The sequence below is a fragment of the Cherax quadricarinatus genome, chromosome 35 (genome assembly GCF_038502225.1).
Source record: "Cherax quadricarinatus isolate ZL_2023a chromosome 35, ASM3850222v1, whole genome shotgun sequence".
NCBI lineage: Eukaryota > Metazoa > Arthropoda > Malacostraca > Decapoda > Parastacidae > Cherax > Cherax quadricarinatus.
In genome coordinates this window covers 13756688-13769187 of record NC_091326.1, presented here as the reverse complement: position 1 = coordinate 13769187, position 12500 = coordinate 13756688, and the positions used below count along the sequence as shown (strand labels likewise).

At 50.6% G+C, this 12500-nt stretch overlaps 1 protein-coding gene across 1 annotated transcript in view; it reads right to left on the bottom strand.

Annotated features, from left to right (window-relative positions):
• LOC128695122 (junctional adhesion molecule B) overlaps positions 1 to 12500 on the bottom strand; it is a 62648-nt gene that overhangs the window by 4272 nt on the left and 45876 nt on the right. Inside the window, exons 4-5 of the mRNA XM_053785545.2 lie at positions 11816 to 11934; positions 11395 to 11572 (exon numbers count right to left, since the gene is read on the bottom strand). Coding sequence (XP_053641520.1) covers positions 11395 to 11572; positions 11816 to 11934 — 297 coding nt within the window. The remainder of the gene's footprint in view (positions 1 to 11394; positions 11573 to 11815; positions 11935 to 12500) is intronic.

Sequence of the window (12500 nt, the reverse complement as noted above, 5' to 3'; positions counted from 1 at the left end):
GGTACACAGAAGTAGGTACACTGGCACACTCAGGTACACACAAGTAGGTACACTGGCACACTCAGGTACACACAAGTGGGTACACTGGCACACTCAGGTACACACAAGTAGGTACACTGGCACACTCAGGTACACACAAGTGGGTACACTGGCACACTCAGGTACACACAAGTGGGTACACTGGCACACTCAGGTACACACAAGTAGGTACACTGGCACACTCAGGTACACACAAGTGGGTACACTGGCACACTACACTGGCACACTCAGGTACACACAAGTGGGTACACTGGCACACTCAGGTACACACAAGTGGGTACACTGGCACACTCAGGTACACACAAGTAGGTACACTGACACACTCAGGTACACACAAGTGGGTACACTGGCACACTCAGGTACACACAAGTGGGTACACTGGCACACTCAGGTACACACAATTAGGTACACTGGCACACTCAGGTACACACAAGTGGGTACACTGGCACACTCAGGTACACACAAGTGGGTACACTGGCACACTCAGGTACACACAAGTGGGTACACTGGCACACTCAGGTACACACAAGTGGGTATACTGGCACACTCAGGTACACACAAGTGTGTATACTGGCACACTCAGGTACACACAAGTGGGTACACTGGCACACTCAGGTACACACAAGTGGGTATACTAGCACACTCAGGTACACACAAGTGGGTATACTGGCACACTCAGGTACACACAAGTGGGTACACTGGCACACTCAGGTACACACAAGTGGGTACACTGGCACACTCAGGTACACACAAGTGGGTATACTGGCACACTCAGGTACACACAAGTGGGTACACTGGCACACTCAGGTACACACAAGTGGGTACACTGGCACACTCAGGTACACACAAGTGGGTACACTGGCACACTCAGGTACACACAAGTGGGTATACTGGCACACTCAGGTACACACAAGTGGGTATACTGGCACACTCAGGTACACACAAGTGGGTACACTGGCACACTCAGGTACACACAAGTGGGTATACTGGCACACTCAGGTACACACAAGTGGGTACACTGGCACACTCAGGTACACACAAGTGGGTATACTGGCACACTCAGGTACACACAGGTGGGTACACTGGCACACTCAGGTACACACAAGTGGGTACACTGGCACACTAAGGTACACAAGTGGGTATACTGGCACACTCAGGTACACACAAGTGGGTATACTGGCACACTCAGGTACACACAAGTAGGTACACTGGCACACTCAGGTACACAGAAGTAGGTACACTGGCACACTCAGGTACACACAAGTAGGTACACTGGCACACTCAGGTACACACAAGTGGGTATACTGGCACACTCAGGTACACACAAGTGGGTATACTGGCACACTCAGGTACACACAAGTAGGTACACTGGCACACTCAGGTACACAGAAGTAGGTACACTGGCACACTCAGGTACACACAAGTAGGTACACTGGCACACTCAGGTACACACAAGTAGGTACACTGGCACACTCAGGTACACACAAGTAGGTACACTGGCACACTCAGGTACACACAAGTGGGTAAACTGGCACACTCAGGTACACACAAGTAGGTACACTGGCACACTCAGGTACACACAATTGGGTACACTGGCACTCTCAGGTACACACAAGTAGGTACACTGGCACACTCAGGTACACACAAGTGGGTACACTGGCACACTCAGGTACACACAAGTGGGTACACTGGCACACTCAGGTACACACAAGTAGGTACACTGGCACACTCAGGTACACACAAGTGGGTACACTGGCACACTCAGGTACACACAAGTGGGTACACTGGCACACTCAGGTACACACAAGTAGGTACACTGACACACTCAGGTACACACAAGTGGGTACACTGGCACACTCAGGTACACACAAGTGGGTACACTGGCACACTCAGGTACACACAATTAGGTACACTGGCACACTCAGGTACACACAAGTGGGTACACTGGCACACTCAGGTACACACAAGTGGGTACACTGGCACACTCAGGTACACACAAGTGGGTACACTGGCACACTCAGGTACACACAAGTGGGTATACTGGCACACTCAGGTACACACAAGTGGGTATACTGGCACACTCAGGTACACACAAGTGGGTACACTGGCACACTCAGGTACACACAAGTGGGTATACTAGCACACTCAGGTACACACAAGTGGGTATACTGGCACACTCAGGTACACACAAGTGGGTACACTGGCACACTCAGGTACACACAAGTGGGTACACTGGCACACTCAGGTACACACAAGTGGGTATACTGGCACACTCAGGTACACACAAGTGGGTACACTGGCACACTCAGGTACACACAAGTGGGTACACTGGCACACTCAGGTACACACAAGTGGGTACACTGGCACACTCAGGTACACACAAGTGGGTATACTGGCACACTCAGGTACACACAAGTGGGTATACTGGCACACTCAGGTACACACAAGTGGGTACACTGGCACACTCAGGTACACACAAGTGGGTATACTGGCACACTCAGGTACACACAAGTGGGTACACTGGCACACTCAGGTACACACAAGAAGGTATACTGGCACACTCAGGTACACACAAGTGGGTACACTGGCACACTCAGGTACACTCAAGTGGGTACACTGGCACACTCAGGTACACACAAGTGGGTATACTGGCACACTCAGGTACACACAAGTGGGTACACTGGCACACTCAGGTACACACAAGTGGGTACACTGGCACACTCAGGTACACACAAGTGGGTACACTGGCACACTCAGGTACACACAAGTGGGTACACTGGCACGCTCAGGTACACACAAGTGGGTACACTGGCACACTCAGGTACACACAAGTGGGTACACTGGCACACTCAGGTACACACAAGTGGGTACACTGGCACACTCAGGTACACACAAGTGGGTACACTGGCACACTCAGGTACACACAAGTGGGTATACTGGCACACTCAGGTACACACAAGTGGGTACACTGGCACACTCAGGTACACACAAGTGGGTACACTGGCACACTCAGGTACACACAAGTGGGTACACTGGCACACTCAGGTACACACAAGTGGGTACACTGGCACACTCAGGAACACACAAGTGGGTACACTGGCACACTCAGGTACACGCAAGTGGGTACACTGGCACACTCAGGTACACACAAGTGGGTACACTGGCACACTCAGGTACACACAAGTGGGTACACTGGCACACTCAGGTACACACAAGTGGGTACACTGGCACACTCAGGTACACACAAGTGGGTACACTGGCACACTCAGGTACACACAAGTGGGTACACTGGCACACTCAGGTACACACTAGTGGGTACACTGGCACACTAAGGTACACACAAGTGGGTATACTGGCACACTCAGGTACACACAAGTGGGTATACTGGCACACTCAGGTACACACAAGTAGGTAAACTGGCACACTCAGGTACACAGAAGTAGGTACACTGGCACACTCAGGTACACACAAGTAGGTACACTGGCACACTCAGGTACACACAAGTGGGTATACTGGCACACTCAGGTACAGACAAGTGGGTATACTGGCACACTCAGGTACACACAAGTAGGTACACTGGCACACTCAGGTACACAGAAGTAGATACACTGGCACACTCAGGTACACACAAGTAGGTACACTGGCACACTCAGGTACACACAAGTAGGTACACTGGCACACTCAGGTACACACAAGTAGGTACACTGGCACACTCAGGTACACACAAGTGGGTAAACTGGCACACTCAGGTACACACAAGTAGGTACACTGGCACACTCAGGTACACACAAGTGGGTACACTGGCACACTCAGGTACACACAAGTAGGTACACTGGCACACTCAGGTACACACAAGTGGGTACACTGGCACACTCAGGTACACACAAGTGGGTACACTGGCACACTCAGGTACACACAAGTAGGTGCACTGGCACACTCAGGTACACACAAGTGGGTACACTGGCACACTCAGGTACACACAAGTGGGTACACTGGCACACTCAGGTACACACAAGTAGGTACACTGACACACTCAGGTACACACAAGTGGGTACACTGGCACACTCAGGTACACACAAGTGGGTACACTGGCACACTCAGGTACACACAATTAGGTACACTGGCACACTCAGGTACACACAAGTGGGTACACTGGCACACTCAGGTACACACAAGTGGGTACACTGGCACACTCAGGTACACACAAGTGGGTACACTGGCACACTCAGGTACACACAAGTGGGTATACTGGCACACTCAGGTACACACAAGTGGGTATACTGGCACACTCAGGTACACACAAGTGGGTACACTGGCACACTCAGGTACACACAAGTGGGTATACTAGCACACTCAGGTACACACAAGTGGGTATACTGGCACACTCAGGTACACACAAGTGGGTACACTGGCACACTCAGGTACACACAAGTGGGTACACTGGCACACTCAGGTACACACAAGTGGGTATACTGGCACACTCAGGTACACACAAGTGGGTACACTGGCACACTCAGGTACACACAAGTGGGTACACTGGCACACTCAGGTACACACAAGTGGGTACACTGGCACACTCAGGTACACACAAGTGGGTATACTGGCACACTCAGCTACACACAAGTGGGTATACTGGCACACTCAGGTACACTCAAGTGGGTACACTGGCACACTCAGGTACACACAAGTGGGTATACTGGCACACTCAGGTACACACAAGTGGGTACACTGGCACACTCAGGTACACACAAGTGGGTATACTGGCACACTCAGGTACACACAAGTGGGTACACTGGCACACTCAGGTACACACAAGTGGGTACACTGGCACACTAAGGTACACACAAGTGGGTATACTGGCACACTCAGGTACACACAAGTGGGTATACTGGCACACTCAGGTACACACAAGTAGGTACACTGGCACACTCAGGTACACAGAAGTAGGTACACTGGCACACTCAGGTACACAGAAGTAGGTACACTGGCACACTCAGGTACACACAAGTGGGTATACTGGCACACTCAGGTACACACAAGTGGGTATACTGGCACACTCAGGTACACACAAGTAGGTACACTGGCACACTCAGGTACACAGAAGTAGGTACACTGGCACACTCAGGTACACACAAGTAGGTACACTGGCACACTCAGGTACACACAAGTAGGTACACTGGCACACACAGGTACACACAAGTAGGTACACTGGCACACTCAGGTACACACAAGTGGGTAAACTGGCACACTCAGGTACACACAAGTAGGTACACTGGCACACTCAGGTACACACAAGTGGGTACACTGGCACACTCAGGTACACACAAGTAGGTACACTGGCACACTCAGGTACACACAAGTGGGTACACTGGCACACTCAGGTACACACAAGTGGGTACACTGGCACACTCAGGTACACACAAGTAGGTACACTGGCACACTCAGGTACACACAAGTGGGTACACTGGCACACTCAGGTACACACAAGTGGGTACACTGGCACACTCAGGTACACACAAGTAGGTACACTGACACACTCAGGTACACACAAGTGGGTACACTGGCACACTCAGGTACACACAAGTGGGTACACTGGCACACTCAGGTACACACAATTAGGTACACTGGCACACTCAGGTACACACAAGTGGGTACACTGGCACACTCAGGTACACACAAGTGGGTACACTGGCACACTCAGGTACACACAAGTGGGTACACTGGCACACTCAGGTACACACAAGTGGGTATACTGGCACACTCAGGTACACACAAGTGGGTATACTGGCACACTCAGGTACACACAAGTGGGTACACTGGCACACTCAGGTACACACAAGTGGGTATACTGGCACACTCAGGTACACACAAGTGGGTACACTGGCACACTCAGGTACACACAAGTGGGTACACTGGCACACTCAGGTACACACAAGTGGGTAAACTGGAACACTCAGGTCAGGTACACACAACACTGGCACACTCAGGTACACACAAGTGGGTACACTGGCACACTCAGGTACACACAAGTGGGTATACTGGCACTGGCACACTCAGGTACACACAAGTGGGTACACTGGCACACTCAGGTACACACAAGTGGGTACACTGGCACACTCAGGTACACACAAGTGGGTACACTGGCACACTCAGGTACACACAAGTGGGTATACTGGCACACTCAGGTACACACAAGTGGGTACACTGGCACACTCAGGTACACACAAGTGGGTACACTGGCACACTCAGGTACACACAAGTGGGTACACTGGCACACTCAGGTACACACAAGTGGGGCACACTCAGGTACACACAAGTGGGTACACTGGCACACTCAGGTACACACAAGTGGGTACACTGGCACACTCAGGTACACACAAGTAGGGTACACTGGCACACTCAGGTACACACAAGTGGGTACACTGGCACACTCAGGTACACACAAGTGGGTCAGGTACACACAAGTGGGTACACTGGCACACTCAGGTACACACAAGTGGGTACACTGGCACACTCAGGTACACACAAGTGGGTACACTGGCACACTCAGGTACACACAAGTGGGTACACTGGCACACTCAGGTACACACAAGTGGGTACACTGGCACACTCAGGTACACACAAGTGGGTACACTGGCACACTCAGGTACACACAAGTGGGTACACTGGCACACTCAGGTACACACAAGTGGGTACACTGGCACACTCAGGTACACACAAGTGGGTACACTGGCACACTCAGGTACACACAAGTGGGTACACTGGCACACTCAGGTACACACAAGTGGGTACACTGGCACACTCAGGTACACACAAGTGGGTACACTGGCACACTCAGGTACACACAAGTGGGTACACTGGCACACTCAGGTACACACAAGTGGGTACACTGGCACACTCAGGTACACACAAGTGGGTACACTGGCACACTCAGGTACACACAAGTGGGTACACTGGCACACTCAGGTACACACAAGTGGGTACACTGGCACACTCAGGTACACACAAGTGGGTACACTGGCACACTCAGGTACACACAAGTGGGTACACTGGCACACTCAGGTACACACAAGTGGGTACACTGGCACACTCAGGTACACACAAGTGGGTACACTGGCACACTCAGGTACACACAAGTGGGTACACTGGCACACTCAGGTACACACAAGTGGGTACACTGGCACACTCAGGTACACACAAGTGGGTACACTGGCACACTCAGGTACACACAAGTGGGTACACTGGCACACTCAGGTACACACAAGTGGGTACACTGGCACACTCAGGTACACACAAGTGGGTACACTGGCACACTCAGGTACACACAAGTGGGTACACTGGCACACTCAGGTACACACAAGTGGGTACACTGGCACACTCAGGTACACACAAGTGGGTACACTGGCACACTCAGGTACACACAAGTGGGTACACTGGCACACTCAGGTACACACAAGTGGGTACACTGGCACACTCAGGTACACACAAGTGGGTACACTGGCACACTCAGGTACACACAAGTGGGTACACTGGCACACTCAGGTACACACAAGTGGGTACACTGGCACACTCAGGTACACACAAGTGGGTACACTGGCACACTCAGGTACACACAAGTGGGTACACTGGCACACTCAGGTACACACAAGTGGGTACACTGGCACACTCAGGTACACACAAGTGGGTATACTGGCACACTCAGGTACACACAAGTGGGTACACTGGCACACTCAGGTACACACTAGTGGGTATACTGGTACACTCAGGTACACACAAGTGGGTACACTGGCACACTCAGGTACACACAAGTGGGTACACTGGCACACTCAGGTACACACAAGTGGGTATACTGGCACACTCAGGTACACACAAGTGGGTACACTGGCACACTCAGGTACACACAAGTGGGTACACTGGCACACTCAGGTACACACAAGTGGGTATACTGGCACACTCAGGTACACACAAGTGGGTACACTGGCACACTCAGGTACACACAAGTGGGTACACTGGCACACTCAGGTACACACAAGTGGGTATACTGGCACACTCAGGCACACACAAGTGGGTACACTGGCACACTCAGGTACACACAAGTGGGTACACTGGCACACTCAGGTACACACAAGTGGGTACACTGGCACACTCAGGTACACACAAGTGGGTACACTGGCACACTCAGGTACACACAAGTGGGTATACTGGCACACTCAGGTACACACAAGTGGGTACACTGGCACACTCAGGTACACACAAGTGGGTACACTGGCACACTCAGGTACACACAAGTGGGTATACTGGCACACTCAGGTACACACAAGTGGGTATACTGGCACACTCAGGTACACACAAGTGGGTACACTGGCACACTCAGGTACACACAAGTGGGTATACTGGCACACTCAGGTACACACAAGTGGGTACACTGGCACACTCAGGTACACACAAGTGGGTACATTGGCACACTCAGGTACACACAAGTGGGTACACTGGCACACTCAGGTACACACAAGTGGGTACACTGGCACACTCAGGTACACACAAGTGGGTACACTGGCACACTCAGGTACACACAAGTGGGTACACTGGCACACTCAGGTACACACAAGTGGGTACACTGGCACACTCAGGTACACGCAAGTGGGTACACTGGCACACTCAGGTACACACAAGTGGGTACACTGGCACACTCAGGTACACACAAGTGGGTACACTGGCACACTCAGTTACACACAAGTGGGTACACTGGCACACTCAGGTACACACAAGTGGGTACACTGGCACACTCAGGTACTCACAACTGGCACACTGGCATACTCAGGTACACTCAAGTGGGCACACTGGCACACTCAGGTACACGCAAGTGGGCACACTGGCACACTCAGGTGCACACAAGTGGGTACACTGGCACACTCAGGTACACACAACTGGGCACACTGGCATACTCACGTACACACAAGTGGGCACACTGGCACACTCAGGTACACGCAAGTGGGTATACTGGCACACTCAGGTACACACAAGTGGGTGTACTGGCATTTTCAGGTTCACAAAAGTGGGTACACTGGCACACTCAGGTACACAAAAGTGGGTATACTGGCATTTTCAGGTTCACAAAAGTGGGTACACTGGCACACTCCGGTACACACAAGTGGGTACACTGGCACACTCAGGTACACACAAGTGGGTATACTGGCATTTTCAGGTTCACAAAAGTGGGTACACTGGCACACTCAGGTACACAAAAGTGGGCACAGTGGCACACTCAGGTGCACAAAAGTGGGCAAACTGGCACACTCAGGTGCACAAAAGTAGGTACACTGGAACACTCAGGTTCACAAAAGTAGGTACACTGGCACACTCAGGTACATACATGTGGGTACACTGCCACACTCAGGTACACACAAGTGGGTACACTGGCACACTCAGGTACATATATGTGTGGTACACTGGCACACTCAGGTACACACAAGTGGGTACACTGGCACACTCAGGTGCACACAAGTGGGTACACTGGCACACTCAGGTACTCACAACTGGGCACACTGGCATACTCAGGTACACACAAGTGGGCACACTGGCACACTCAGGTACACACAAGTGGGGCACACTGGCATACTCAGGTACACACAAGTGGGCACACTGGCATACTCAGGTACACACAAGTGGGCACACTGGCACACTCAGGTACTCACAACTGGGCACACTGGCATACTCAGGTACACACAAGTGGGTACACTGGCACACTCAGGTACTCACAACTGGGCACACTGGCATACTCAGGTACACACAAGTGGGCACACTGGCATACTCAGGTACACACAAGTGGGCACACTGGCACACTCAGGTACACGCAAGTGGGCACACTGGCACACTCAGGTGCACACAAGTGGGTACACTGGCACACTCAGGTACACACAACTGGGCACACTGGCATACTCAGGTACACACAAGTGGGCACACTGGCACACTCAGGTACACGCAAATGGGTACACTGGCACACTCGATCACACTCAAGTGGGTACACTGGCACACTCCGGTACACACAGGTGGGTACACTGGCACACTCAGGTACACACAAGTGGGTATACTGGCATTTTCAGGTACACACAAGAGGGTACACTGGCACACTTAGGTACAAACAAGTGTGTACACTGGCACACTCAGGTACACACAACTGGGTACACTGGCACACTCAAGTACACACATGTGGGTTCACTGGCATGAGGACTCGTCAGGACCCACCACATGAGGATTCGTCAGTACCTACCACATGAAGATTAGTCAGGACCCATCACATTAGGACTCGTCAGGACTCACCATATTAGGACTCGTCAGGACCCATCACATGAGGACTCGTCAGGACCCACCACATGAGGACTCGTCAGGACCCATCACATGAGGACTCGTCAAAACCCATCATCTGAGGACTCGTCAGGACCCACCGATAAGGACTCGTCAGGGCCCACTACATGAGGACTCGTCAGGACCCACTACATCAGGACTCGTCAGGACCCACTACATGAGGACTCGTCAGGACCCACTACATGAGGACTCGTCAGGACCCACTACATGAGGACTCGTCAGGACCTATCACATGAGGATTCGTCAGGACTCACCACATGAGGACTCGTCAGGACCCACTACATGAGGACTCGTCAAGACCCACTACATGAGGACTCGTCAGGACCTATCACATGAATATTCGTCAGAACTCACCACATGAGGACTCGTCAGGACCCACTACATGAGGACTCGTCAAGACCCACTACATGAGGACTCGTCAGGACCCACTACATGAGGACTCTTCAGGACCCACTACATGAGGACTCCTCAGGACCCACTACATGAGGACTCGTCAGGACCTATCACATGAGGACTCGTCAGGACTCACCACATGAGGACTCGTCAGGACCCATCACATGAGGACTCGTCAGAACCCATCATATGAGGACTCGTCAGAACCCACCGATAAGGACTCGTCATGGCCCGCTACATGAGGACTCGTCAGGATCCACTACATGAGGACTCGTCAGGACCCACTACATGAGGACTCGTCAGGACCTATCACATGAGGACTCGTCAGGACTCACCACATGAGGACTCGTCAGGACTCACCACATGAGGACTCGTCAGGACCCACCACATGAGGACTCGTCAGGACTCACCACATGAGGACTCGTCAGCACTCACCACATGAGGACTCGTCAGCACTCACCACATGAGGACTCGTCAGGACTCACCACATGAGGACTCGTCAGCACTCACCACATGAGGACTCGTCAGGACCCACCGCTGACGACTCAGTGAAGTCGCACTGAAAAATTATATGTACACTCTTGGTAAGCCACGTACCACTGAGGACGTGTAGTACCACGGACGCCATCTGTAGCGACGCCGGGGCGCACGTGTAGTTGCCGGAGTCGCTCAAGCTGACTGAGTGGATCGTCAGGGTCCCGACCGACGTATCCGGAGGAATCCTTTTCACAGATAGGATCCGATCTGAGTTGATTCCCAGCACCCGACGATCGTCCTGTCAGGAATCATAGTTGTATATATATATATATATATATATATATATATATATATATATATATATATATATATATATATATATATATATATATATATATATATATATATATATATATATATATATATATATATATATATATATATATATATATATATATATATATATATATATATTTATATTTACAAGGTGACCGTTGAGTGTATTTAAGCCGTAATGACAGAGAGGGAGGAGCATACTCACGTGATACCAGAAGATGTATGTTGGTTCCTCAAGAGCGTCGGAGATGACGCACTTGATGTTGACCGTTGATCCACTCTTGACGTACAGGTCCGACTCTCCGGCAATGGTAACGCTGGGAGCTGTAGTAACAGTAATCACAGTAGTAACGGTAAGAACAATAGTAACGGTAAAAACAGTAGTAATGGTAATAACAGCAATAACGGTAATAACAGTAGTATCGTTAAGAACAGTAGTAACGTTAAGAACAGTAGTAACGGTAATAACAGTAGTAACGGCAATAACAGTAGTAACGGTAATAACAGTAGTAACGGCAATAACTGTCGTAGCGGTAACAACAGTAGTAAGGATAATAACAGTAATAAGAGTAGTAACGTCAAGAATAGTAGTAACGCTAAGAACAGTAGTAACGGTAATAATGGTGGTAACGGTAATAACGGTGGTAACGGTATTAGCAGCAATATGGGTAATAGCAAATTTAAGAACAGTAGTAAAGGTTAGAACAGTAGGAATAACGGTATTAACAGTAGTAACGGTAAGAACAGAAGGAATAACGTTATTAAGAGTAGTAACGGTAAGAACAGTAGGAATAATGGAATCAAGAGTAGTAACAGTAAAAACAGTAGGAATAACGGTATTAACAGTAGTAACGGTTAGAAGAGTAGGAATAACGGTATCAAGAGTAGTA